Source organism: Gavialis gangeticus, unplaced genomic scaffold (assembly GCF_001723915.1).
Source record: "Gavialis gangeticus isolate Ggan-Ray unplaced genomic scaffold, GavGan_comp1, whole genome shotgun sequence".
In the NCBI taxonomy this organism is placed as follows: Eukaryota; Metazoa; Chordata; order Crocodylia; family Gavialidae; genus Gavialis; species Gavialis gangeticus.
Genome location: NW_017728996.1, coordinates 1,783,732 through 1,808,471, shown reverse-complemented (window position 1 = coordinate 1,808,471; position 24,740 = coordinate 1,783,732). Strand labels below are relative to the sequence as shown.

The following is a 24,740-nucleotide window of genomic DNA, read 5'->3' as shown; positions in this document are numbered from 1 at the left end:
GGATATGAGAAAACATTTTGTCATTAGGAGGGTAGTACAACACTGAACCAGGTCACCCAGAGAGGTGGTGGAGTCTCCATCCTTGGAGGAAGACCCGGCTAGACAAAGCCTTTGCTGGGATGATGTAGTTGAGGCTGGTCCTGCTTGGAGCAGGGGGTTGGATTAGATGTGACCTCCTGAGGTCCCTGCCAGCCCCTGTTTCAATGAGTCTGTGACTGGACGAAGGTTCAGCCTGGGCAATGGCAGTGCCTCCCCCAATTCCACTGTTGCTTCAGCTGGCTTTGGTGGTCCTCTCCCCCTGCCCCGGTCTGTAGCTCCCATGCAGCTCAGCTAGTATGGTGCTCAGTGGCCTTTGGCTTTGGGCAGCCCAACCCAATCCATGCACACATAATAGCCTTGGACTTTTGAAAGCATTTTCTTGCCTACAAAAGTAGCTGCACAAAGCCATGTGCAGTCATGCTGCATTTGCCAACAGGGACTGCGGGCAGGACATCCCAATCCAGCTCTCCCATTCCTTCCTCTGCACTGCTGGCCTGGAACCAGTCCAGGAGCATCAGCAAAAGCTAGATTTGCTGCCCCTGATCCCCAGGACAGCACGCAGGAGGACAGATCATCATCTCCTTTACACCAGAGGATATCTGGAGTTGTTGCATTCAGATGCATAGCCCTGTATCTGGTGCAGGGTCTCTGTGTTTCGGGCTTTCAGCATTTGAAGACAACAATACATCCAAGTTAGAAACCCACATTTAAGAGCCGCGTTTACTGAGCAGCTCGCTCTGTCCCAGGGCTGTACACGAGCAGAGGTGTCTCTGATGCTGTTTCCCAGCTGTGCATCTAATAAGTGCTGACAAGCCTGGGAAATGCCGGCAGAAAATCATTTCTTCCCTCAGTTAGCTTGACTTGAATTGTTTCTTTGTCTGCTCACAGCTGCTGTTTCAGGAGAGTAACCCAGGGGTTCGCTACCAATACACCATCCGCAGGGAGTCTGATAACGAGAACGAGATTCAGCCGGCAGAGTTTTTCTGGCACTACGGCTCCTGGACAAAGTGCACCGCGACCTGTGGGACAGGTATGTCCATCAGTCCTTCCATGCTGGGGGGCCCGTGTAGGCTGGCAGTTCTGTTCCCACATGCTGCTTTCCCAGGCTGTGTTGGACCTGCTGGAGATCCGCGTAGCACTGGTACGGCACATCCTGTTTGATGTTGCAGCCTTCTTGGCTGGTCCACCCATCTTATCTGCGTCTCCCTCAGAAAAGTTGGCACGACCACTGGAATTTACCAGGAAGGGATTCCAGTTTCCCTGGAGCCCGTGTCACCTCCTGACCTGTGGTCATCTCAAACACCCAGGCCATCTAGAAGCCCGGTCTAATGCGTTGCATGAAAGGAACCAAAGTGCTTAGCCCATGCCACATTTTGCATTGCGATGCAGGAATGGCACAGCCGGGGGTTGGCCAATGTCTGTCCTAAAAACTTTGGACTTTCATTTCACTGGGGCTAAGGAAGAGACACATCTGCCCAGCCATAGCCCTGCTGAGCACCGCCGTGGGGAGTCCTCGCAGCTCAGTGCCAGGTCCTGAGTCCACTTTGGTTGTTCGGAGGTTCCCGGGACTTAAGACAGATCAGTCCTAGGGGAGTCAGATAGGCATCCCTGGGTCCGACATGGATTTGCACAGCACCATTTTAAAAAGGCTGGTGCAGCTGCTTTGCAGAGGCTCAAACCCCAGAGGTTTAGTGGGGACTTCCCATCTGCTTTCACCTCCAAATCTGCAGAACATGCAGGGCAGAGCTTTTATCCCAAGCCCTCTCCAGGTCCCTGGTCCCCTTTTTTCTGGCTTTCCCCCTAGGTTTCCTTCCACCTCTTTTCCACCATGTTGTTTGGATGGGATGGATGGATTTGTGGTCAGGTGCATAGTCTTGAGGCCACGCCCAGCATTGCCCTGTACTCCAGGGGTTCCCGGTGGGCACATGTGCCTAAACAGGGCCCTCCAAATGTGTTTGTTGGCCCATTATCTGGGGTTGGCTGGGCAGCGGGTTGGCAGCTGTCAATTCATACTGACAGCTGTTAATCAATTTACTTTCTGCTCCCAAACTGTTTCTTTAAAGTGACAGTTCCTCCCCACTCTGCTCTTCTATGCTGATAAAGAGGGATGCCATGTCCCTTTTATATGGCACAGCAGCTGCAGATAGGGCATATATTTCTTGGGGGTGGAGAAGGGAGTCCTTTGCAGGTAAATCCTGATTATAAAGCTGTTTTGCTGGGCTGTGTCAGGCTGTGCATACGTGGCTGGTCCCAGTGAATTCCCAAACAGCAGCAGTATGCAGACGATTTATTCAGCAGCTGGGGTGGGTGATTGTGTGCATGTTTGTGTGCACATGTGTGTGCATGCATGTGTGTTCAGCTGTGTAAGGATTTTACAGAACTGCCCATCCAATATGATGAAAGCTGAATGTTGAAGTATCTGTTACTGAGATGGAGCACATACCCCAGCCAGGCTCATGCAATATTTTGCCATGTCTTTGAACCTTAAATTTGTTGGATATGATCCCCTGGCTTACTCAGGGTGCTAAGTCTTTGAAGAGAGCGCATGCTTGTGTGTGTTTGCATGTGTGGTCCTTTTTATCTCATTGCCAACTTCTCTGAATCAACAGAAAACTTTGGTTTTTATTCTACTCCATAAACAGAAATCAGAAGAATCTGCCTCTTGCTTTGCTGCGGGCTTTGCGTTTCACTAACCTCTGATGTATCTCGGTCAGGGGTTGTGGCAGAGAGCACAGCACTGGGCCTTTGTACAAACCACGACCTGAAGGTATAACTTGGGCTTGGGGGAGCTGCCTGGCAAAGAGGCTCATGTCTCAGTGCCGAGTTTGCAAATGTGTGAGACTGGTTCAAGGGACACTGCAACCAGTGTGAGCCCATGCCTAGTCCTGCCCTGCTTGCAGCTCCATCCATCCCAAAGGCATTGTGGAAGATGCTGCAGTGGCTTTAGCGTTTCGTAGTGCACAGAGCGAGTTACCTGTCTGCACAGGAGGTTTGGGGAAAATCCTATGCCTGGCTTTGCTACTTGTTCCTCACACTCACTGGCCACTTGTGCATTCACTAACCCCTGTGTAGAGTCTTTGGAGCCCTAGCACTGCCTCGCATAGGTGCAGTATTTTGAAGGGACATATTCAAACCTGTTGCAATGATGAGTTATGGCAGGGAGCAGACGCGTCCATTCTTTTCATTGCATTATTTTGGACTCTCCCCGGCACCTTCGTTCTCTGGAGGAACAGTTCTTCCTGCCCTGCAGGACTGGGTTGAAATCTATTTGTAACCAGATCGGTCTCAAGTTCCATTGTGAGAACTTCAGCAGCCTACACAGCCGGCTTGTACTGGTCCCCGGCGTCCAGCACGCCGAGGCGTCCAGGCAGCACCCTTGCAGGAAGCACCAGGTACATGCCTTGCACATATTTTTGCAATGTCCAAGAGGTACAGATTTCATTTTTAAATAAATGTTAAAAAAAAAGAGCATCTGATTCCAGTGCATAAAGACAGAAGTGCCTGATCTGTCCTCCCACTGGAGCCAAGGGGAGATTTTTGCTGTTATCACATTAGTCTCGAGAATTTTTTAATAGCTAGATGTATACGTATGTTTATATGTGCACACAAATGTACATGCATATGTTTGTACATTTATATGTTGTGTGTGTACACAAGCAATCATTCTCTTCCTCTGTGCTATGCGCACGCATGCACACACACACACACACACACACACACACACACACACAGAGTGAAGTTGCATTTCCAACAGTCAGAAGGAGCTTTTGCCATACAAGAGAACTTCACCTTAGACTCCCATTGTTAATGATGAGGGTCCTAATTGCTCCAGTGGCCAGTGCCTGCTGCTTCCCTGGTACATACCCTGCGCTGAGGAATTCTGGAGTAACCTGCTTTCAGGGAGAAGTTTCCTTGCAGCTTGCAATACTTAGTGGTTGGCTCCTGCCCTAGCATACAACTGTTTGATGCTCTTCACAAAGTTTTGCAGGTATTTACTGCTGTAACTCTGGGCATTGGATCTCAACCTCTGTTTATACTGGGGCTTGAAACCTCACCTCCCTGTGGTAAGGGTCCAGTAGGAGGAGGAGAGCTTCATATCCCAACCCAGCATTGAACTGGGGAGCGTTTACATGTTTCCATTCATCATTTGACACCAGAGGTGGGGAAATAAAGTGGGCAGACAGAGACACCTGTCCACACCCCTGAGCCTACACCATTTATACAGCAGAGAGAATCAAGAGTTACACCACTGAAGTCCATGGAGATGCATGGGTGGGGAAGTGGTGAGAGATCAGAATCTGGCCGGTCAGCTGCAGCAGGGAACGTGCCCGCGTCTCAGGAGGCTGTTAGTGCCACGCTGCATGCACACGGCCACCTATTCCTATACCAGAGGGCTCCATTTCTGCCTTGTCCTCTGCCCTGTGTAAGGGAGCAGCGCGTGCCAGCATTTCTCCAGAGGCAGAGATGAGACCAAACGGTGACTCGAAGCACTGGTTCTCTCACCAAATGCCAACCTTCAGCACCAAACCCACGCAAGAGTCTTGATGACGAAATTCAGCCAGGTGCTCTAGGAGGGTTTGTCACTTCAGCAGGAACCTGCAGTGACATGTTCACTCCATCACAGCATAATGCAAAAGTCAAAAGTCAGAGTTGAAACCTGTGCTGTGAGAAGGAGCAGGAGATAGCAAAGCAGGTCATGGGACACAAGATGGTCCCGAGAAATGTTCCCCTCCAACCACCGTGGAATAAAAGCAAAAAGGTGGATCTGTCTGGTGAGCTGTCTCCGTGCCAATCAGGGATTTTTGACACCATTTCCAAAGAAAGGCTTTAAAAAAACAAAACAAAACAAAACGGTCTTAAAAGCAAATTACCAGCCTGGCAACAGGTGCTAGCACCATGCATGCCTGGGGACACCCAGCTGGCTTCCACACGGTTACCTTATGGGCCCAGGGAGCAATACCACTGTTTGTTTTGGAAGTTGGACAACCCACTGCTTGCTCCTTGGCTGGTCGTACGTGCCTGAGATGGAACGGACTGGGTCTGCAATCCACATGGCCAGGTCATCACAGGAATAGCCCCTTGGAGCATCACTGCCGTGTCAGGGCTGTTTCCTGGTAACCGAGCTGACCTCTGCCCACAACCAGCCCCTCTCCCAAGCCAGGAGGCACCATAGCAGAAGTGACAGAGCTCAGCAGCTCCTCTGTTAGCCCGAAATGCCCCAGGGAGGGACCGGGGCAAGGCAAAGCAAAGCCATGATCTCTTTCCTACCTGGGCTTACAGAAATGGATAGCAAACTGTCCCAGAGGCGTTGTGTATGGTACATCTCTTCACAACCCTTATCACTGGGGGGGACCTCTGGGGCACTGTGTAGCCCATAATATTGCATTAGCACCCTTTATGCCAACCCCGGTTGACCTCTTACCAGTCCTCTCAGGCATTCCCACCCCACAACATCTGGAGACAAGCTGCTGCCCTGGCCCTAAGCCTCAAAGCCCAAGATCCAGACCATTTTTTGTAGTCCAGCCTAGTAGCCACAAGCCAGAAAACCAATGACCACCTGAAGTCTTGGAAACCATTCTCTGCTCAGGCCAATAAGTTTGTCGTATCTGCAGATAACCTCTCACCACAGCATGGACCTCCCCTCAATGAAGCAGGAAATACATTGCATGTGAACTGCGGCCAGAGAACTTCATCCCCAACACCAGCATCTGCCCCTCAGGTTGGCAGCTGCCCCGCTGGGCCTGGACTGCTTTTAGCCATCTCAGAATGGGTATTGGATAGTTTTAGGCGAGCATGCACCCTTGAGGCCTCTCCAATGATGCTGGCTGCAGCTGTGGTGCTCAAGCTCAGACAGCTGACCACATCATCTGCAAGAGCCCTTACAGCCCTCCCTCGGGCACCCAAGGTCTTATGGATATTGATCATTCTACCTGTTGCTGGCTTTCTGGCTGTCATGCTTCTGACATACGTGTGTGGTGACACATGGTTCAGCAGCATCAGTAGCACCCCATTAGCCTGTCACCCCACCCAGAAAAAGAGTGGAAGATGATGGTCTTCCCATAGGGTTTGCAGACCCATGCAACAGGGATGGAATGAATTTCTGTCTCTCTCTCATTAAGAACAGCATTACAACCTATAGGAAGGAGCCAGGCAAACAAGGGTCTTTGGGTAGATGTGATATTTTTTATTAAACTAGCTGAATAGTTGGAAAAATTGTTCTTTGAAAGCTTTCAGACACAAAAATCCTTCTTCAGGCATGTGGAAAGTCTGTTGGTGTTTTTGCGCCAATATGCAAAATACAGGTCTGGGGTTATCAGATGGCAGGCAGTTGTAATGTGCCATAAATCCAGTGTCTATATTTAGTCCATGATTTTTTGTATCCAGGAGATTTAAGATGTGCAGTTCGTAGGCTTGTCTGCAAAAGGTGTTTTGTACATTCCCTTTGAGGATTAGAACTGAGAGATTGGAGATAGAGTGGTTGGCTTGTGAGAAGTGTGCACCCACAGAAAATTGGATATTTTTGTCTTCGATGGATTTTCGGTGTGCTTTCATTCTGGTATGCAGTTGTTGTTTGGTTTCTCCTACATATTTTCCATCAGGGTATCTGGTGCACTGGATGGGTTATATTACATTTCTGGAGATGTAGGTGCAAGATCCAGGAATGGTGATGGCTTTGTGTTGGAAGGTTTTACATTTCTTGTCCCAGCATAGTCTGGATCCATTCGGTGTATTTTGGGCCATAGGAAGTTTGCTTCTGATGAGGTCGGTGAGGTTTAGTGCTTGTTTAAAGGCTGGGATGGGTGGGTGTGGGAAGATCTCTTTAAGAACTGGGTCTTCTTGTAGTATGGGTTGCAGTTGTTCAAGGATTTAGGAAGGAGCCAACATGAGTCTGGATTCAAGTTCAAGGGCCGAGGTCTCTGCTGGTGGTGGCTGGCTGTATTGTCTGCCTGTTGACCTAGGCCTGTTTCCAGCCTGGCAGGGCATGCCTTTGGATGTCTTGCTATCGTGCCCCTTTGGTTGCGCCCCTCTTACATTCCAGCAGGGTCTTGCTGGAGGGATACCGTTTTTCTGTCTTTTTCTGCCATTGTGGAATATAAAGGCACTTGTTCACCCAAAGGAGCTGTTCCCCTTCCTACTCAGCCCCATTCATGCCGCCACACCACAATCCATTGTTTGTGATCAAAGGGACCAGCCAGATGCCACAAATATCATTGAGTCCATGTGACAGTGGAAGCCAGCTTGCTGGCCAAGGAAAACAGTCCACTTTTATGCCAGTTATGGCATGGTGAATTGTTTCTGCACAAAGAGCCAAAGCATCAACACAATGGCAAGGAGAGAGCCTATGATGTTTGATGAAGGGTTTGGGTAATCTGTCCTGTCCAAGGCTTCCTGCAATCCAGTAGTGGTTCTGCATGCGATTCATTCTCTACCCTGCCTTAGGCTGATTTAGCAAGCCGGTGTATTTTTGATGATATTATTGTCCCCTGTTGTTCAGAACGGAAGAAAGGAAGGATGGGCTTGGGGTCCCAGGGCAGAAGCAAATGTCGCAAGACTTGGACCTCTCTGCGTTCCCGTTTCTCCCTCTGCCAAATGGAGAACAGAGAAAATTGTACGTGACCAAAAGGCATTGAAAGATTTCATGTCCTTGCCCCCACGAGCTGCTTGCAGGTCCTCCTATGGGAAGATGGTGCAGAAACAGAGAGGTGTTAGCAGCGAGTCCTGGCTGGCTTTCACCTCTGCTCTGCAGACACCATCCTTTTCTCCTGACTCTTCCTCATTGCCCACCAGCATCCAGCCCCATTGCTGGAATGAGGCTTACTGGTCCCTGCAGCACTGACATCTCCAGCGGTGGATCAGGGGGAGGGAGTGTTGCATTGATGCACTTCCATCCCCCTTTCATTCCTGCTCCCCCCAAAGATTAAAATCACCTGCCCAGCAGTGACAGCAGCATTTCTACTCAGGCAGCACTGAGGGAATCATTATCATCTACCTGATTCCTTCTAAGCTTTCATTCCACAGGTGTTAACGACCCTCTCTCCTTTTTAATAATCTCAATGTTCCACTAATTAAGCTAACTTTTCTTCTGCCATTCTGCTCTCTGTTGGCTGCTCCTGGTCATATAGCTCCTAGTTCACAGCCCTGCAGATTGTTTTAAACTCATTCCAATGGTGTTATCTTCATTTTTACTTCAATCTTAAACTGAATCATCCAGCCATAGGCCCCCAGCATGTTAGTAAAACATCTATCTTATTTTTAATAGGTGAAAAATATGCATTGTTTTATATGTGATAATGCACTTCACGATACTTAAGGAAGTATGGGCTGAATGAATAGACAGTAAAGTGGATAGAAAACTGGCTGAAGCATTGGGCTCAGAGCGTAGTAATCAATGGCTCGATGTCTAGTTGGCAGCCGGTATCAAGTGGAGTGCCCCAGGGGTCAGTCCTGGGGCCAGCTTAGTTCAGTATCTTCATCAGCAACTTAGAAAATGGGATGGAGTGCACCCTTAGCAAGCTTGAAGATGACACCAAGCTGCGGGGAGTAGTAGATATGCTGGAGGGCAGGGCTAGGATTCACAGTGATGCAGAAAAATTGAAGGATTGGGCCAAAAGTCATCTCATGAGGTTCAACAAGGACAAGCGCAAAGTCCTGCACCTAGGAGGGAACAATCTTGTGCACTGGGACAGGCTGGGGCTGACTGGCTGGGCAGCAGCTCTGCAGAAAAGGACCTGGGGGTTACAGTGGACAATAAGCTGAATAAGACCCAGCAGTGTGCCCTTGGTGCAAAAAAGGCTGACGGCATCCAGGGCTGCATTGGTAGGAGCATCGCCAGCAGGTTGAGGGCAGTGATTCTTCCCTTCTGTTCAGCACTGGGGAGGTCACATCTGAAGTCCTGTGTCCAGTTTTGGGCCCCACACTACAAAAAGGACATGGACACGTTGGAGAGAGTCCAGCGGAGGGCAATGAAAATGGTTGTGGAGCTGCGGGACAGGACTGGTGAGGGAACTGGGCTGATTTAGTCCGCAGAAGAGAAGACCGAGGGGGGATTTGATAGCAGCCTTCACCTCCCTGCAGGGGGGCTGCAAAGAGGATGGAGCTGGGCTGTTCTCAGTGGGGGCAGACGACAGGACAAGGAGCAATGGGCTCAAGCTGCAGCAAGGGAAGTTGAAGTTAGATATTAGGAAGATTTTTCCCACTAGGAGGGTAGTAAAACACTGGGACAGGTTACCCAGAGAGGCTGTAGACTCTCCATTCTTGGAGGTTTTTAAAACCCAAGTAGACAAAGACTTGGCTGGGATGATGTAGGTGGGGCTGGTCCCACTTGGAGCAGGGGATTCAACTAGGTGTGACCTCCTGAAGTCCCCTCCCACCCTCATTTTCTGTGATTTGCACCCTCCTTTTCAAAATCCTAGATCCACCCATGGACATCTCACCCTGGTTCCTGCCTGTGTTGCCTTTCTCCCTCTGCTTTCCAGATCTCTCATGCTCAGGTTATGCTGATTCAAATGCCAGAGTACTGGGTCCAAAACTGGACCCTGATCTTACTGCCCAGCCTGCTTCAAGGTATGGAAGTGTTCCCTGCTGTGTGCATTGATCCTTTCACCTTTTTAGCAGTGCCACCCACCCCGGCTCCCTTCCTGGTCTTGATGGCTATGCCATAGGGCATGGCTTTCTCACAAAAGATTCGGTGGCTGTGGTCAGCCTTAGGGAGCATATTGACGTGCCAGGCCATTTATTCTTTTAACACGAGCTTGGAGGACATCTTTGGGTCAGACCATCAGTTCTTTGCCAGGTCTCGCCACCCCTGGAAAAAGGGTGGCGATGAGAATGGCCTTCAATAGCCGCTGACCTTTCAGAAACAGAGAATAATATTGTTGCCTGTGTGTCGGGTCAGAAGCTCGTGCCTTTCAAGGCTTCTCTCATAGTAATGAATGACTTTCTCTCCCATATCAGGGAAAGGTTTTGGGTGAGCAAGTCATCCTGCCCTGCTGTTAATGGGACTGTTATGCAAAAGGCATCACGCAGTTTTGTGACCCTATTAAATTCCCTGGCCCTGCTCTGCAGGGCAGATGTCGCCCACTCAGGAAATGAAAGCTGGTTACGGGTCAGGTTCTGTTACCTTCAGCTGCCTGCCAGGGGATAAAGCAAGGAGCTGTACAAGGGAAACTTCCTTTCACCGTTCTCTTTATGCAGCTGCAAATTCATGGGAGGAGCAGCCTTTTCATGACAGTCATAGCCTGCGCGGACCAGAGGTGCCTGTAAAACCTGCTTTAGGTGGCACGAGTTTGCACAGGTCTGTCCATGTAGTGACAAGCCAGAGAGGGGTGCTCTGTGCTCGCCTGCCAAGAACCGGGGTTCTTCACAATGATTTTCCACAAGGGGAAAAAGGCCGGTTTTCCAGACAAGCAAAGGGGAATGCAGATTCTGGGTCAAGTGAGAGGAATGAGAAGGACTGGCAGAAAAGGCGAATACTGAAACAAGCCCTGGAGGTAGTCTGTTCAGGGGAAGCAATCCAGCATGAGCACGCTAGATGCCAGAGAAAGCCTGGGAAGCCGAGAGGCTGCGTGTTCAAGGAAAGGGGCAACAAAGGCTGAGTTTAAAGTGTGAGAGGGCTGGAAGAAAAGCAGCTGCTACGGCTTTCTGCTGTGCTGCAAAGACCGACCCCTGCGAGTGCCCTGTCCTGTCCCTTCGTGTGCATCCCGCTGGCTGAACAATAGTGGGCCAACAAAAGTGACCAGGTGTTGGAGGGGACTGACCCAAGGGCAGACACTGATGGGTAAAAATGAGGCATCGGAGCATGGGAACAGTATGCAAACATTGGAGGAGGGTGCACAGCCAGGCTGGAGGGTGCAGTGTCAGTATGGTGACCCAAGTAGCCCCTTCCAGTCCTACGTTCTTCAACTGGGGAAAACAGGTGGGTGGCAGGTGCCTCCAGCCCTGTCCACTCCCCTCCAGCGGACGGCTGCCACCTGGAGACCTCTCTGTCGGGTGGATGGGATGGTCATCTGGATTGGGGGGCCGTGACTAAAGGCTTTCATGGGGTCAGGGTCAGAGTCCTCTCTGACCAGCTGTGACTTGCATAGCATGACCCAAGGCCTTATGGATGGCGGCCTAGCTTGCTTCTGCAAAACCCCTCTGGCCACCTTGACCTCACTGACTTCTGAACACAACAGCAGAGTCCATTCCCTGGGAGATGTATTTTGCAATCTCGAGTCCTCTACACCCCTAGGGAAGACATTAATCTCAAGCTAATGGACTGCTTGGTTCAGAGATAGCTGGAGATATGTCAAGTCTCAGGAAATCACCCTCAACTACATGGGAGATACAAGCTCCTCTGTGCCAGTGCTGGAGAGCTTGGAAGGTTGTTGGGACCATGAAACCAGCACCCCTCCTCTCTGGAGACATCTTGCTTGGCTATTGCTCTAGCAGAGGGCAACATGCGATGCACAGCAATGCATTGTTATTGCATGCAAGAAGCCGGCGGCTGCACTGACCTGTTGGGTGCTCGTCTCTGTCTGAACTCACTGAAAAGTCTAAAAGTCGTAGCTGCAGCCGCGAATACCGGGGACTTTTAGCTGGTGTGAAAAGAATGGGCTCCTCCGCGCTCCAGCTGGGGAAGGGTTAAAGACACTAATGTGGGAACTTGCTACTGGCTTTAATGGAAAAAGCTACTTTGAACATCTGGATAGCTGTTTCTGAGCAAAAAGCTACAGAAGTCAGACACTGATGTGTAGTGTTGTCAAGACATGAGTCACCATGTAGATGTGTCCTGTACTAATTGAGCAGCTGTAGAGACAGTTTGGGGTCAGGAAGGAATGTTTCCTGTAGGCAGACTGGCGAGACGGGGGAGGCTCCCTCCAGAGAGTGGGTCATAGTCCTCTTCTTGGGATCCTCTGGGCATTAATTCACCACTTCCTTCCTTGTTGCTGCAGTGGGAAGCAGCTGGCAGTCTCATAGCTCTCCTGGGTTTACTGAGGGCATTCAGGACACAGGCTTGGTGTTTCTGGTTTGTGCCTTGTAGGTGCACGGGGGTTTGAATTGGTGACTTCGGGAGTTTCCTTGGCAAGTGCCTGCTGCAAATGCAAGGGACTGAGCTCAGTGGCCCAGGAGGCCCCTGCAGTCCTGTGTTCCTACCAGGGTTGAAGAGCAGTTTCTCAGGAGCTGAAATCCATAAATTGCTGTTTCTCCAAGATCTGCTGTAGCTCAGTCGGGAGTGATGGGGCAGATGCAGGAACTGCAGGACATCAGACCGATGGACTGCCGGTGTTCAGCTCTCGGGGGGACTAGAAGTCACTTCAAACCCTTTAAATAAAAGTAAGTAAAATGCACTAGATCCTGGGTTGTTGAGGATAAGGTTTAGACAGGGATAGTCCTGCCCGGAGCAGGGACTAGGCTAGATGTGACCTCTCGAGGCCTCTGCCAGCCTGACTGTGCTGCACCACTACAGAATCCGAGTGGCATCAGCCTTGCAGGGTGCAGAGAGGCAGGCACAAGCCGTAAAGCCCAGGAGCAGCTCCGGTAGCGAGGGCAGAAGAGCTGCCTGGGACCACGCCAGTGGACATGCCAGGGACTCGTCTTGCACTTTGTTCTCGCAGGGAGGGTGCAGTCGGTGAGCTGTAGTAAGCACACGCGTGTCCAGCCTCGCCACACAAATACAACAGTTTAAAGGTCAACAGCTGCAAAGTGCAGGCATGCGCAGGGCGGGTATCTCCCCTGGCACGGACAGGCACTGAGCTAGGGGTGGGTTCCCCCCCATCAACACCACTCAGAAATTGGGAGCCTTGCTGCTTTTATCAGTCAAACTGCTGCTTCGCTTTTGTCTGGCCACAGCAATAGGACAAGGAGCTCGGGCAGTCCTGTGCCCAGGGCTGGAGTACAAGGGAAACAGATGTTTAGCACCTCCGTCGTTCAGCATTAATCACCGTCCCCTTCCTGCGCATTAAAGACGGTTCAGTTTTCTGTGCCAGACACTCACAGTCTCCCCAGGTGGATTAACTGCACTGAGCTGGGACCTGTCAAAGCCAAGAGAGCTGGCTGCTACCACTTGCATTTTTGCAGAGAAAGAGCTGGCAATTAAATAAGAGGTACAACAATTCAAAAGCTGCCCCTCATTCCAGATTGAAAAGCCCTGCAGATCCCATGTGGGACAGGACTCTCCACCTGCAGAGAGACTGGCTCACAGCTGGTTTTTATGGTTCAGCTGTTTATAATTGAAAGGAAATCAAGTTTGCCCTGTGCTATGTTGTCATAGGTAATAATGAGCAACACGCCCGTTATAGAAGGAGTCAGCGGGGGATCCTTCTTATTCCTTCACCAGATGCTTCCTATTTTAAACAGGCCTGGTTATGAGTGAGCTAATAGGTACATGTATATTCCAACAAACAATTACATTAAAATAACCTGGAGGATCAGAAAAAAAAGAGAAAAGGAGCAAGCCACACTCCCCAAGACTTGGTTGGGAGTGGGATTTTGCTGCATGGGGGGCTGCACTCCCCAGCAGACCAGTTATCATAGTTGCAGCCTGCTATGCCCAGTGCTCCTTCCAATTGCAGCAGAAGTCCAGTCTGGCCAGCGTGTCCGCCAGGGCCCGATGGAGACAGCAGCAGGTGAAGATTGTCCTTCTGTTGTTTCTCAGTCCCTGTTGTTCAGAGACATGAGAGAGTCATCTGATGGACCCCCAGACAGACGAGACCCAGGGTACTTTGCCTGATTGCTGAACCGCGCTGCCACCTGCTTTTTCCACCCACCAAACCTGCACATTGCAGGATGCTGGGGAGAAGCGGGTGCCAGGGGGGCCCCCCTGCCTGTTCCTGAGGCAGCTATGACTCGAGTCAAAGGCAGATGCAAAGTGCAGCCCCAGTGTTGCTGCCACGGGCTAGGAGACCTCTTCCTGGCTCTTTCTTCCTTCGCAGTTTTCCTCATGCTGCAGTGCAAGCTGTGTCGCATGAAAGCAAGCTGTGCTCTTTAGGAGTGGCACAGAGCCTGGAGCATAGGCAGTTTCTCTCTGGATGAAGGTTAAAGTAGGGGGAGATGAATATTAGGCTCTAAAGTTCATTTTGTTTTCCTTGAAGCACATAGTGCAAGCAGCTCGTGCTCTTCCCAGGGCCACAGACTTCAGAAAACATCCTTGCGTATTCTGCCTTGTTTCCTGACCACCCCCAGCTCCGACAGGGAACCGACAAAGTACAACCTGACATATGGTTTTTTAAAGGCAGCTACAAGATTTATCCAAATCTTTCAGTAATCAGGCGCTAGCTCTGTGTTTGGGTTGGCCGGGATTAGCATCTAACTAATCTTTATCTCACGCTGGGCAAACGGATAATGTGTCCTGCCTCCCTGGGGACGCCGTGCCCGTGCGTGACGTGTTTTGCTTTGAGAGACTTGGTGTCTGCGCCCTGGACAGATTGGTATTATTTCTAACCCTTCACCTCTGGGCTGCAGCGCCTGGCAGGAGACCTGTAGCCAGGATCCTTTTTCCAGCACTGCGAAGCTCCATAAATCTGATCGTGATAACATGCGCGGATTGGGTTTCCCACTCCCCTTTGCACTTCTGCCCAACAATGGGAGCATTGTTCCCCCCACAATCTGTGCCATTGTGGAGCCAGCAACCTGAAGTGGCTGCTGAGCAGAAACGTTTAGACTTTGTGAGTCTGGGGAATGGTCTTGAGCTCTTCTGGGTGGGCACCGTGGGCACGGGGCAGGAGGGGGCTTTCAAATTGCAGCCTTCAAGGGTTTCCTTTCCCTTCTCTCCTACCAGGTGGCTAGGAGGCCTCCTGTTTTTTGTTAGCAGTGGCTTTTTTTTTTTTTTCTTCAATGGCTAAAGCAGCTTGGGGTAAATGAAACAGAAGGAGAAAAGCTGCCCCATCGTGGGGACTTGACTGGCATTTATGTAGCTTGTTGTTTTAAAGGGACCATTGAAAGGAGTTAATTTTATTCCTCCTACATAGTCGGGATTCTCTCTCTCTAAGGCAATCATTTTTCTTCTGGGTGATTGAAAACAGGGAGTTGAGCAAGGGAGCTGCTGCCAACAGGCTGCCCAACAAAGGGGGAAGGCAGACAAAGGCGCTGGTTGTTAATTCTTGATGATCTGTACTGTACGTGTGCGTCTCGACAAGCTGCAATCCAGACCTGACATCTGCTGACCCCCGGCCCAAATCATTGCATTCAGTGGCCACTTAATTACAGCATTCCAGGCCTCCGACCCCCCCGTCAAGGGAGCTGATTGTTGCGGCAGCCGGCAGGTGTTCGGCTCTCGACATGCCAGGGCAGTTTCACCGAGGGCCCCGCTTGCCCCAGTGAACCTGTGTTTGTGGTCTCTCTCTCCCCAGGTGTTCAGAGACAGATTGTGCACTGTGTTGAAAAGATGGCGGGCATCGTGGAGGAGCGGTACTGCGACTCGTTAAGCCGCCCCGACGACAGGCAGCGGACGTGCAGCGAGGAGTCCTGCCCCGCCAGGTCTGCTTCTCCTTGCTCCCCCTGCTCCTCTCCTGTAGTGACCAGGGCCAGGCTCTGTGCAGCAAACTCGTGCTGCTGAAACGGCACTGAGCTTGGGTTTGGGGCATAAGCAGAACTGTTAGACGCCATGGTTTTCATCCCCACACCCTGCATTGGCCCTGATCCTGTGAGGCAATCTTGGCTCACAGTGACGTCCCAGGGGTCACTCCTGTGAGTAAGGATTTGCAAGTCGGACCCTGTGACAGTAAGCACCACTGGGAGGGACCCAGCTGGAAAAAACCAGGAACCCCCACCATGTTGCAGGGTAAGTCGCACGCGAAGCCGGAGACAAATCGCAGGCCTGCAGCCTGGATCTGAGTTTTTGGAGGGTTGAGATGCACCCCCAGTCAAGGTCCCAGTTTCCCCAGGGACCCCAGCCTCTCTCTCAGCCCTTCTGAGCTGCCTGCTGGAGAGGCAGCAAGCATCCAGGTGCAGCCCTGAGCTTTGCAAGTGGCTTCTCTCTCCACAAACAACCGGCTCTTCGGTGCAAACACTTGCTGCATGCTCTTCAAAGCATTTGAAATCCAGGCCCTTCTCTGTGGACCGTTCAGCATGACATTGCAGGGCTGGGGGGGTCTAGAAATAAGCCAGGACGCGTGAAGGGGTAGCGCCACCTGACTTTTCTTCGCTTGTGTTTCTCCTAGATGGTGGGCTGGCGAGTGGCAGAAGTGCTCTGCCACGTGCGGCGAAACAGGGCTCACGAGAAGGACGGTCCTCTGCATCCAGAGCGTGGGGGTGGACGAACAGAGAGCCCTGCCACCCGAGGAGTGTCAGCCCCTCTCCAAGCCAGAAGCTGCCGGTCCCTGCAATAGGGATATCGCCTGCCCTGCTCAGTGGGCTGTGGGCAACTGGTCCGAGGTGAGAAAGTCAAAGGGTAGAGAGAACATTAGTCTTCATTCCTGAAGAGGCTTGAGGGCCCATGTAGATAAACGTTCCCAGGGTGTGCGGGGGGATTAGGTTGCCCTTTTCCATTGCACTTGTCTCTTGGAACCAGGCAGTGAGACACACAGGCTTTCCCAGATGGGCTCCCTCCAGTGACAGAGGCAAAATCCTTGGGGCAGGGGGCCGGTGCAGGGTCTAGCTCCCATGCTGCCAGCTCTCAGACACCCCAGCAAGCAGCAGGGCTCTGGATAAACTGAACAGCACAGTTCTCGTTCTCTCTTTCTCTTGGAGGAGCTGCAAGTCTACAGCCAGCTCACATGCAAGGCAGGCTTGTGGTTCAGACAGATCTTAACAGAAAGAATGAGCCCCAGGCAGTTTTCATCTTTGCTTTCCCTCTGCCTGTGAATTGTGCTGTTTTCTCCATCAGGGCAAAGTAAATAGGCCATTTTTGGCACCAAGAATCACAGAAATAAGAGCTGTTAAAGCCTTTTGCATGTTTTCCAGCTCAGAAAGTTTCCACCCTCAACTCTGGCAGCCTCCAGCTCGTGTTTTAAGTTTCCTGAAACAAGGTGTTTTTGGCAAGCCATAACAGCGGGTGGGCACATTGGCCAGCAGCTGGTTACTCTTTGTAATATATGGCTGGGAGGAAATGAACCCTTCTCTTCTCAAAAAGCCCTCTGGCCAGCCTAGCCCACTTGGCTATATGGGGAGTGAGCAGTACAGATTGTTCTCCAATTAGTTTACGGGATGCCCTGCTATTAATGGATTGCAACAGATAAGTCAGCCCGCTGAATCCAGGAAGCAGAGGGATTCTCATAAGACTGGGGGTTTTGTTAAGTGTCAGCACTGACCTTGACCCATGCAACCTTCACGCTGATCATCTCCACAATCATTGTTTTAAAGCCAGAAACAAAAAGTGCAGTATAGCAAGTTACAGAAGTAGCCCCTGCTTCCCCCCTCCAGTATTTATCTAAGCAGGCGCTGTCTATTTGCAGATGGAATTTATTACCATTTCTCTGCAGCCGCCTGTGGAAGAGCAGATCCCAAGGGGCTTGGTGTGGTTACATCTTTTTTTAAGGCTCTTTCTGGCTAAACAGCAGGCCCTGGCTATATGGGGATATATACCCAGGGGTGGCAACAGTGGTGCATCTGCAGCAATGCCAAAACCCAGTCCAGATGTGTTGCACCAGTGTGGCTTGTCCTGGGTCTCCAGCATACAAGGGCCTCAGTGTAGGCTAACATCTGGAATAGGGAGAGCATAGCAGTGTGATGGGGCCTAGGAGAAAGCCCCATTCCTGGCCTGCATCAGGACTAGGGGCTTCTGCAAGGAAATGGCTCTTTGTGCTTGGTGCTCAGCGCCCTCGGAGGGCAATTATTCCCTAACCCTACTGGCCTCATCTCCCCCACCCTGCATTGGAAGTTGGAGGTTGAAGCCTGCACGGCCAGAGCACCTAAGGGGCTTTGCAGAAAGTGGGGCAACAAAGTGAGCATGGAGTCAGGGAAAACTTTTCTGTAAAATGATTTTTGCTGTGAAATGTGGCTCTCGCTCACAAGCAACATCTTGAATTCTTTATTCAAGCCTACGTCCAAATTGTCTCATATTATAAGAAATATTCCATGGGCACTTTTATTGAAAATCTACTCAGCTTTTGGGAGGTGTGGGAGCATGTTGATTGATGGTTCAGCTTAAATCATAGGCTGTGTGTTTTTCTTTACCAAAAAAATTGTAAATTCAAAATAAGATTTATATTTCCAAAACTTTCCATTCTCCCCAAGAAAAGAAGAAATTAGAAACTTTTAATTTAAAAAAAATCAATAGAACAATAAAAAAGGAAGTATTTGTGACTGAAAAATAACAGGAGGAAGAAGATGCGACTGAAAAAATGTGAATGATAAATGGGAATTTTCTGAGACAAAGCCACAATCCCTTGATTGAGAAAGAAGGCTGCCCTGGTTGAAATAATCAGCCAATTCAGAGAAGTGATATGGTCTGCGTTAGGCTGGAGATTAGATGAGATGCTCACAATGGTCCCTTTTGGCCTTACAATCAATAGTGAGTCCAGAAAAAAATTCTTTGGGGATTTTCCAAAGATCCCCTATTATTTTCTACAAATTCTTTCTTATCTCTAATCAAGAGTCTTCTTTCCTTTTCTCTCTCTCAGCCACAATGAAAGATAGAAAATAAAGGGGAGAAAACTTGACAGGGACATAATAGCTAAGCCTGTACAATTATAATAGGAAAGCCTTATAATCACACGGGCCCTTATCAAGCACAGCATTTAAGCATGGCTTTTAAGTAGGGGATTTAAACACATGCCTAGGTGCTTTGCTTGGTGAGAGCTGTTGGTCCTTTCATTCAGGAAGTTTCCAATGCGCATCCGTGTTAAATGTGCTAGATTCTGTGAATGACTTCTCTTTGCACTTAAATGAGGTTCAGGTTAATTAAATGTGTTTGTTTACTGAGTGTGTGTGTGTGTGTGTGTGTGTGTGTGTGTGTAGACCTACAAGCCCCCATCATGTAGTGTTACACAGTCTTTCCTTAACCCTTTGTGCATGTCAAGCCTTCCTAAGATCATCGGTTGTTGCAGTCTCTTCCTCTCCCAACGCGGGAGGCAGTCTCCTCGGTTGAAATGGTGAGGGGTTGAGGATCCGGTGAGGCGTTCTGCTCTACAACTCCGTTCCCTTGGGGCTTTTCAGCCAAATTTGCTACACATTGTCTGGGCATTAGCATATGTTGTTGTGAGGGACAAGCTGTGGATATTGCTCTGTATTCCCTTGGTTTCAACCACAGCGTCCTGGCGGGGAGAAGCAGTGGACGAGGGTCCCATCAACAACCAGCTGTATGTAGAAATCCTTCACTTCAGTCCTGTTTTGTGCATGACAAAATGCCTGAGCGGGGGCACGTATGTCTATCAACAAGCTGCCCTTGTGCCCACACATTCCTCAGTCTTGATTTCACTCATATTTCACATATCTAAGGAGGCATTAAGCTAAGATAGATGAGGGCCCCAGCCTGCCCGTTGATACCAAGGCACATGGGGTGAGCAGCGCAGTCAGCACTGGGTAAATGCAGAAGCACTCAGACCTCCAGGGCCACATGGGGGGAATGGGGAAGATGCTGTTGTGGGTCCCTCCAGCGCAAAAACTGTCTGAAGAGGCTAAGTGACTTAAGGTCACCCAGGAAATCATGGGCTCATAAGAACATCAGGCAGGAAGGTTGTCCAGTCCAGCCCTTGTTCCTGGCAGGATCATCCCTGACAAAGCCCCACCAGACACGTCTGTCCAGCCTACTTCTGAAAGTTTCCAAGGATGGAGACTCCACAACATCTGTAGGCAGCCTGTTCCCATGCTTAACCACCCTCTGAGTCAGGGATTTCCTCCTCATCTCCAACCTGAATATCCCCCACTGCAGCTTGAGGCCAGTGCTCCTAGTCCTGTCCCCTACAGGCACGGAGAAATGCCTATCTCCATCCTCTCTGTCATCACCCTTCAAGACTATTGTCAAATCCCCCCTCAGGCTAATTAACGCTCGTTCTGGGATAAGTTTGTGGAAAGCAGAGAAGCAGGGAATTGAACCTTCCTCTCCTCTGGCCTGGCCAGTGGATAATCCTTCCTCTTTCCTCAGCAACTGCAGTAGCAAATCACCATCTGAAACTCTGTCTTAGCATGCAAAGGAAACAGGGCCTCATTTCCACGTACTTTGGTTGCAATATGGTTCACAGAGCGGCCCCCACTGGGCAAGCTGCCTGGGAGAAAACCCAGACAACATGCAGCCTGTGAGGTCTCCTTGTCACCAACCCTCCCCTTATGGACCTAAGAGATGGGGTGTAGCCAGAGGGCTCTTCCATGCAACACAGTACTCATCTGGAGCCCTGTGTCCAGGTTTGGGTCCCCCACTACAGAAAGGATGTGGACACATTGCAGACAGTCCAGTGGAGGGCAATGAAAATGGTTGTGGGGCTGGGGCACATGACTGGGAGGAGAGGCTCAGGGAAATTGGCTGATTTAGTCTGGAGAAGAGAAAACAGAGGGGGATTGACTAGCAGCCTTCACCTCCCTGCAAGGGGGCTGCAAAGAGGATGGAGCTGGGCTGTTCTCAGTGGGGGCAGATACAGGACAAGGAGCAATGGGCTCAAGCTGCGGCAAGGGAAGTTGAGGTTGGTTATTAGGAAAAACTCTCTCACAAGGAGGATGGTGAAGCACTGGAACAGGTTACCTAGAGAGGTAGGGGAATCTCCATCCTTGGAGGTTTTGAAGACACAACTCAACAAAGCCATGGCTGGGATGATGTAGTTGGTGCAGGTCCTGCTTTGAGCAGGGGTTGGACTAGAAGTGACCTCCTGAGCTCCCTTCCAGCCTCAATTTTATATCATTCAGCGATAACGACCCACAGGGTCCATTAGCACATGCTGAAGGCCACATCAGCTCTGAGCAGTGCTGTGGACCTTTGCCCACGTGTGTTTGTCTGTATATGTGCAGGAAGCATATTTACAAGTCCTTGCCCAGGCCAAGATTGGCCAGAGTCTATGTAGGGACTCAGAGAATACACTGAGAACTTGAACTTTGCAGTTTATCTTATACTCTGATTTCAGTGCTGTGGTCACTGAAAAGTACATTTGTGGCCACGGTAATGGCTTTTCAATCTAAAAATGCCCATTGATCATTTTTGCTAGGTTTGATTTAGCAAGGCACTTGTGTCTCCTCTAAGTAAAGCTCTGTCAACCTATGGCTCATTCAGACCAAATGCAACATATGTGGATGCATACTCTACATACTGAGCAGGGATATCTCATTGACCTCCTTTCCGATTTGTGGGAACTCTTCTGTGCTGAGTAAATATCAATGGGTCCGTTACGTGCTTTTTCCCCTCAACAAAACTTTTGATCCTCACATTTTTCATTTTATGGGACAACACCCATCTTTATTGCCCCTTTATTTAACAACCTCTTTCAAAAGAAGAGCTGTCCTTCATGGAAACTGCAGATGGAAAAGACCTATTAGCTCATCTTAGCCATTGCCCCTTGCTACCCCTAGCTCCAAAAACATGTTGGCCATGCTTCAGCCTGTGATATAAATATATCAGTAAGGTGGTTTGTGACAGAAGTGGATGCAGCTTTTAATTAAAGCCTCATCACCAGACTCTTAAAACAATATAGAGGTTGCTCTATGCTGTATATCTAACCAGAAGACCCAAGCACTCACTCAGGTGTCAGGTGATTGGGCTTTGCTTAAGGGCACAGGACCTTCGCTCAACTCAAGTCTGTTTTGACTTCTGATGAAATTGTGATACCTACTTTGCCAATATTATGTCATGATGTCAGCTCATCTGCATAGGGATACCCATGCTCCCAAGACGATGCACATCCTTAGCATAATTTACCAACTTAAACCACAGACTCTCTTTGCTAATGTCTTGGTTTCTTTTCTTCCTTTTCTAGTGTTCAGTAACATGTGGAAATGGGACACGGAGACGCCCTGTTTACTGCAGTAACAATACTCAGATGACCTGCGACCCTACAGAAAAGCCAGGGTCAGAAATGACATGCTCCCTACAGCCGTGCCAAAAGAAAATAGAAAATGCCAATGCTGACTGGTCTGGCAGTGGGTCTTCCAGCAGAGAGCTGTTTAATGAGATACATCACATGCCCCATAATCACATTGCTAAATTTAGCCCTTCGATTCCAAATGTCCCAGAGTCCAACGACGTGAACGTCATACCCGAGGAGGACTTTTCATCCAGCAGCAACAAAAAGGGAAATGTGTTTGTTGATGACTTTTACTACGATTATAATTTCATCAATTTCCATGAAGACCTGTCCTATGACCCTTTTGGTGCGAAGGACATCAAGAGCGATGGGCTTAAACCAGAGCCTGGGGACAAGACAGCTAATAGTCTGGAAGAGTCCAATGAAGTGTCTCCTGATACTTCACATGAGGAGAAACCAGGAGGAGACTCCAGCGAAGCAATCTTAACAGGCAGCGAAACAAACCCGTCTGCAAAGGTGCATGGTGACGAGCAGGAAGATGCGGGGGCTCAAGTCAACAAAACCCTCTTCAGCGTAACTCAACGTGAGGTTATCAAGACAACCCCTGCTGATTATACCACTTACTACATGACAGACGAGGAAGAGGAGGAAATGCATACGCCGCTCTCCAAAGACCCTCCACCCACTCTGAGTGCAACGAGCCATTATTCTATAAACAGCTATGATAATCTGCCCACTGATAACCCCCAAGGAGCCTTGCTGACAAGTACCATTTCTACAATCACCGACCTCGCTACCACGTCTCCTTATTTGGCCATTCGCTCTCCACCGCTGCCCGTTGACAAGAACAGCACCGGTGGGGAAGACACACACGCCATTCTTGAAAGCACAGGAAAGCCTAAAAGCAGGGAAGAGGATCATGAAAGCACAGAGGTTCCTGATAACAACAGCAAGAAAGACCACATCTTGGCTGGCATTACACAGAAAGGCCACGGAGACGCGAGTGACATGGATTCAGTCATCGATGATAATGACAACGGTGACGGTGATGCTGCTGCTTCTGAAACCAAAGATGCAGATGCACAGGCAGGTAGGGCTGCAACAGAGGAGACAATAGGCACCAGCCGGAGACCACCTACCCTGCCACCCCAGCTACAGACAAGTGAGTCACCGTACCCTGTAGCCTATGCCACCCCTTTCCTCTCCCACGTGCCTACGGATAAGCAGGAAATGGGAGACAGCCAAAAAGATGCTGATTCTATTCTGAGTATAAACAGTTCACTGGACAAAGAGCTGGTCCATGCAGGAGGTGCGCAGAACCAGACAGTCTCTTCCACCATTGTTTTGCCCACCCAGGATGTTCTAGCAGCCACCACAGCCCTAACAACCAGGCCATCTACCCAAGTAATTGAAATGCTTACCCCAAGCAATCCAGCCCACCCAGGCACCCAGACCCCTGCAGTGCCAAGATCCTCCAGTCAAAGCCCTACAGCTGCTCCACCAGCAATTCTGCCCACCTCACTAACCTCTACAGGGTGGGCTGATGGAGACTCAGAGGAAATGAAGAGGACTGATCCCACCATGCACATTGCTGCCAGGGCCCACGAGACCACCCCAGCAGACATACGCCAAAGTGCAGCCCCAGGGGATGGGTCCCCACAGGGAACCCAAACCACGCTTGCCTACAGCAGCGGAGAACCTGAGCCCTCTCTCCCCACCCCAGTGCACCCAGAGCTGCCGCAGGAGGAGGAGGAGAACGTAGTGAAGGAGGAGTCTGTCCTCAGGGTCTCAGCTACGGAAGCAGCCCCAGTAACAGCCAGCTGGGAAGTTGGGAACTGGAGTCAGGTAAGTAGAGCTGAGACCTGTTCATCAAGCAACATGGGCATTAGCTACCTGAACCAGCCAGGCTGGTCTCTCATTTGGTCCATGGGAGCTGGGCTGGTTTCACAAGTCAGTTCAGTTCCTTGGCCAGACTCCAACTGCAGGCATTAGCAAGGCCTCGTCAGGGCTGGCTAGTGCTAATGAAATGAAGGCAGCAGAAAGGGGATTGCTCTGCTCTTTGAAAGGATGCTGGAGGGAGTTGGGTCAGGGCTCTGGATCCTGAGCACACACCTGCATGCACACACACTACTCCTGCTGGGTAAGAGCAGCCTCCTTCCTGGGTGCACACACCGGCACTGTGATGAACGTAGCGTGCAGCAACCACTGGACCTATTGCTTTCCCCCTGGGGCCGTGCCTTCCCCTGCTCCCTGCAGTTTGAAGTGGCCCTGCCCTTTTCTTCACCTGCCATCCAAATACCACTGAGCTGCTCTCTTTGTGGCTAACAGTGCACCAGCAGACAAGAGAACATGCCGCCAGTCCCAGCCAAGTTCCCAGCTCCCCTACTACTATCTCCAGCATCCATTACTGAGGCACAGAGGTAGTTACTTGCACCAGCCTGAAGTCGGGCAGAGGGCAGATTTGCACCCTGTAGACTGCCTGAATCAGAGATGTGTAGCATAAGCTTTTGTAAGCAGCGGCAGGCTTCGTCAGATGCTGCAAAGGGGCTGCGGGAAGCGGAGCTGCTGAACAGAAAGCAGTGATTAAAATACCAAGGGTGGGGAAGGGGGCAGGAGAAGGAGGGGGCACTGCTGAGACAGGCAAGGTGAGTAGGAGAAAGGAAGACAAAGCAGTTAACTCTGATATCTCTTAACAGAAAAGAAGTCCCTTAGACTTAACAATGTCTTAGATCCCTTGTTAAGCCTGCTTACTTCAGCAGTTTTACTTCTAAAATACATGAAAAAATGTTCTATTACTGTATCAGCTTTTAAGGAATGCAGTTTATGAGTATGTTTTAA

General features: G+C 50.2%; 1 protein-coding gene across 1 annotated transcript in view; it reads left to right on the top strand.

The window, feature by feature from the left end:
• The window catches only part of ADAMTS7 (ADAM metallopeptidase with thrombospondin type 1 motif 7), a 181,540-nt gene that overhangs the window by 71,333 nt on the left and 85,467 nt on the right, over nt 1-24,740 (top strand). Inside the window, exons 16-19 of the mRNA XM_019503802.1 lie at nt 928-1,069; nt 15,369-15,495; nt 16,179-16,392; nt 21,855-23,893. Of these exons, the coding sequence (XP_019359347.1) occupies nt 928-1,069; nt 15,369-15,495; nt 16,179-16,392; nt 21,855-23,893 (2,522 nt within the window). The remainder of the gene's footprint in view (nt 1-927; nt 1,070-15,368; nt 15,496-16,178; nt 16,393-21,854; nt 23,894-24,740) is intronic.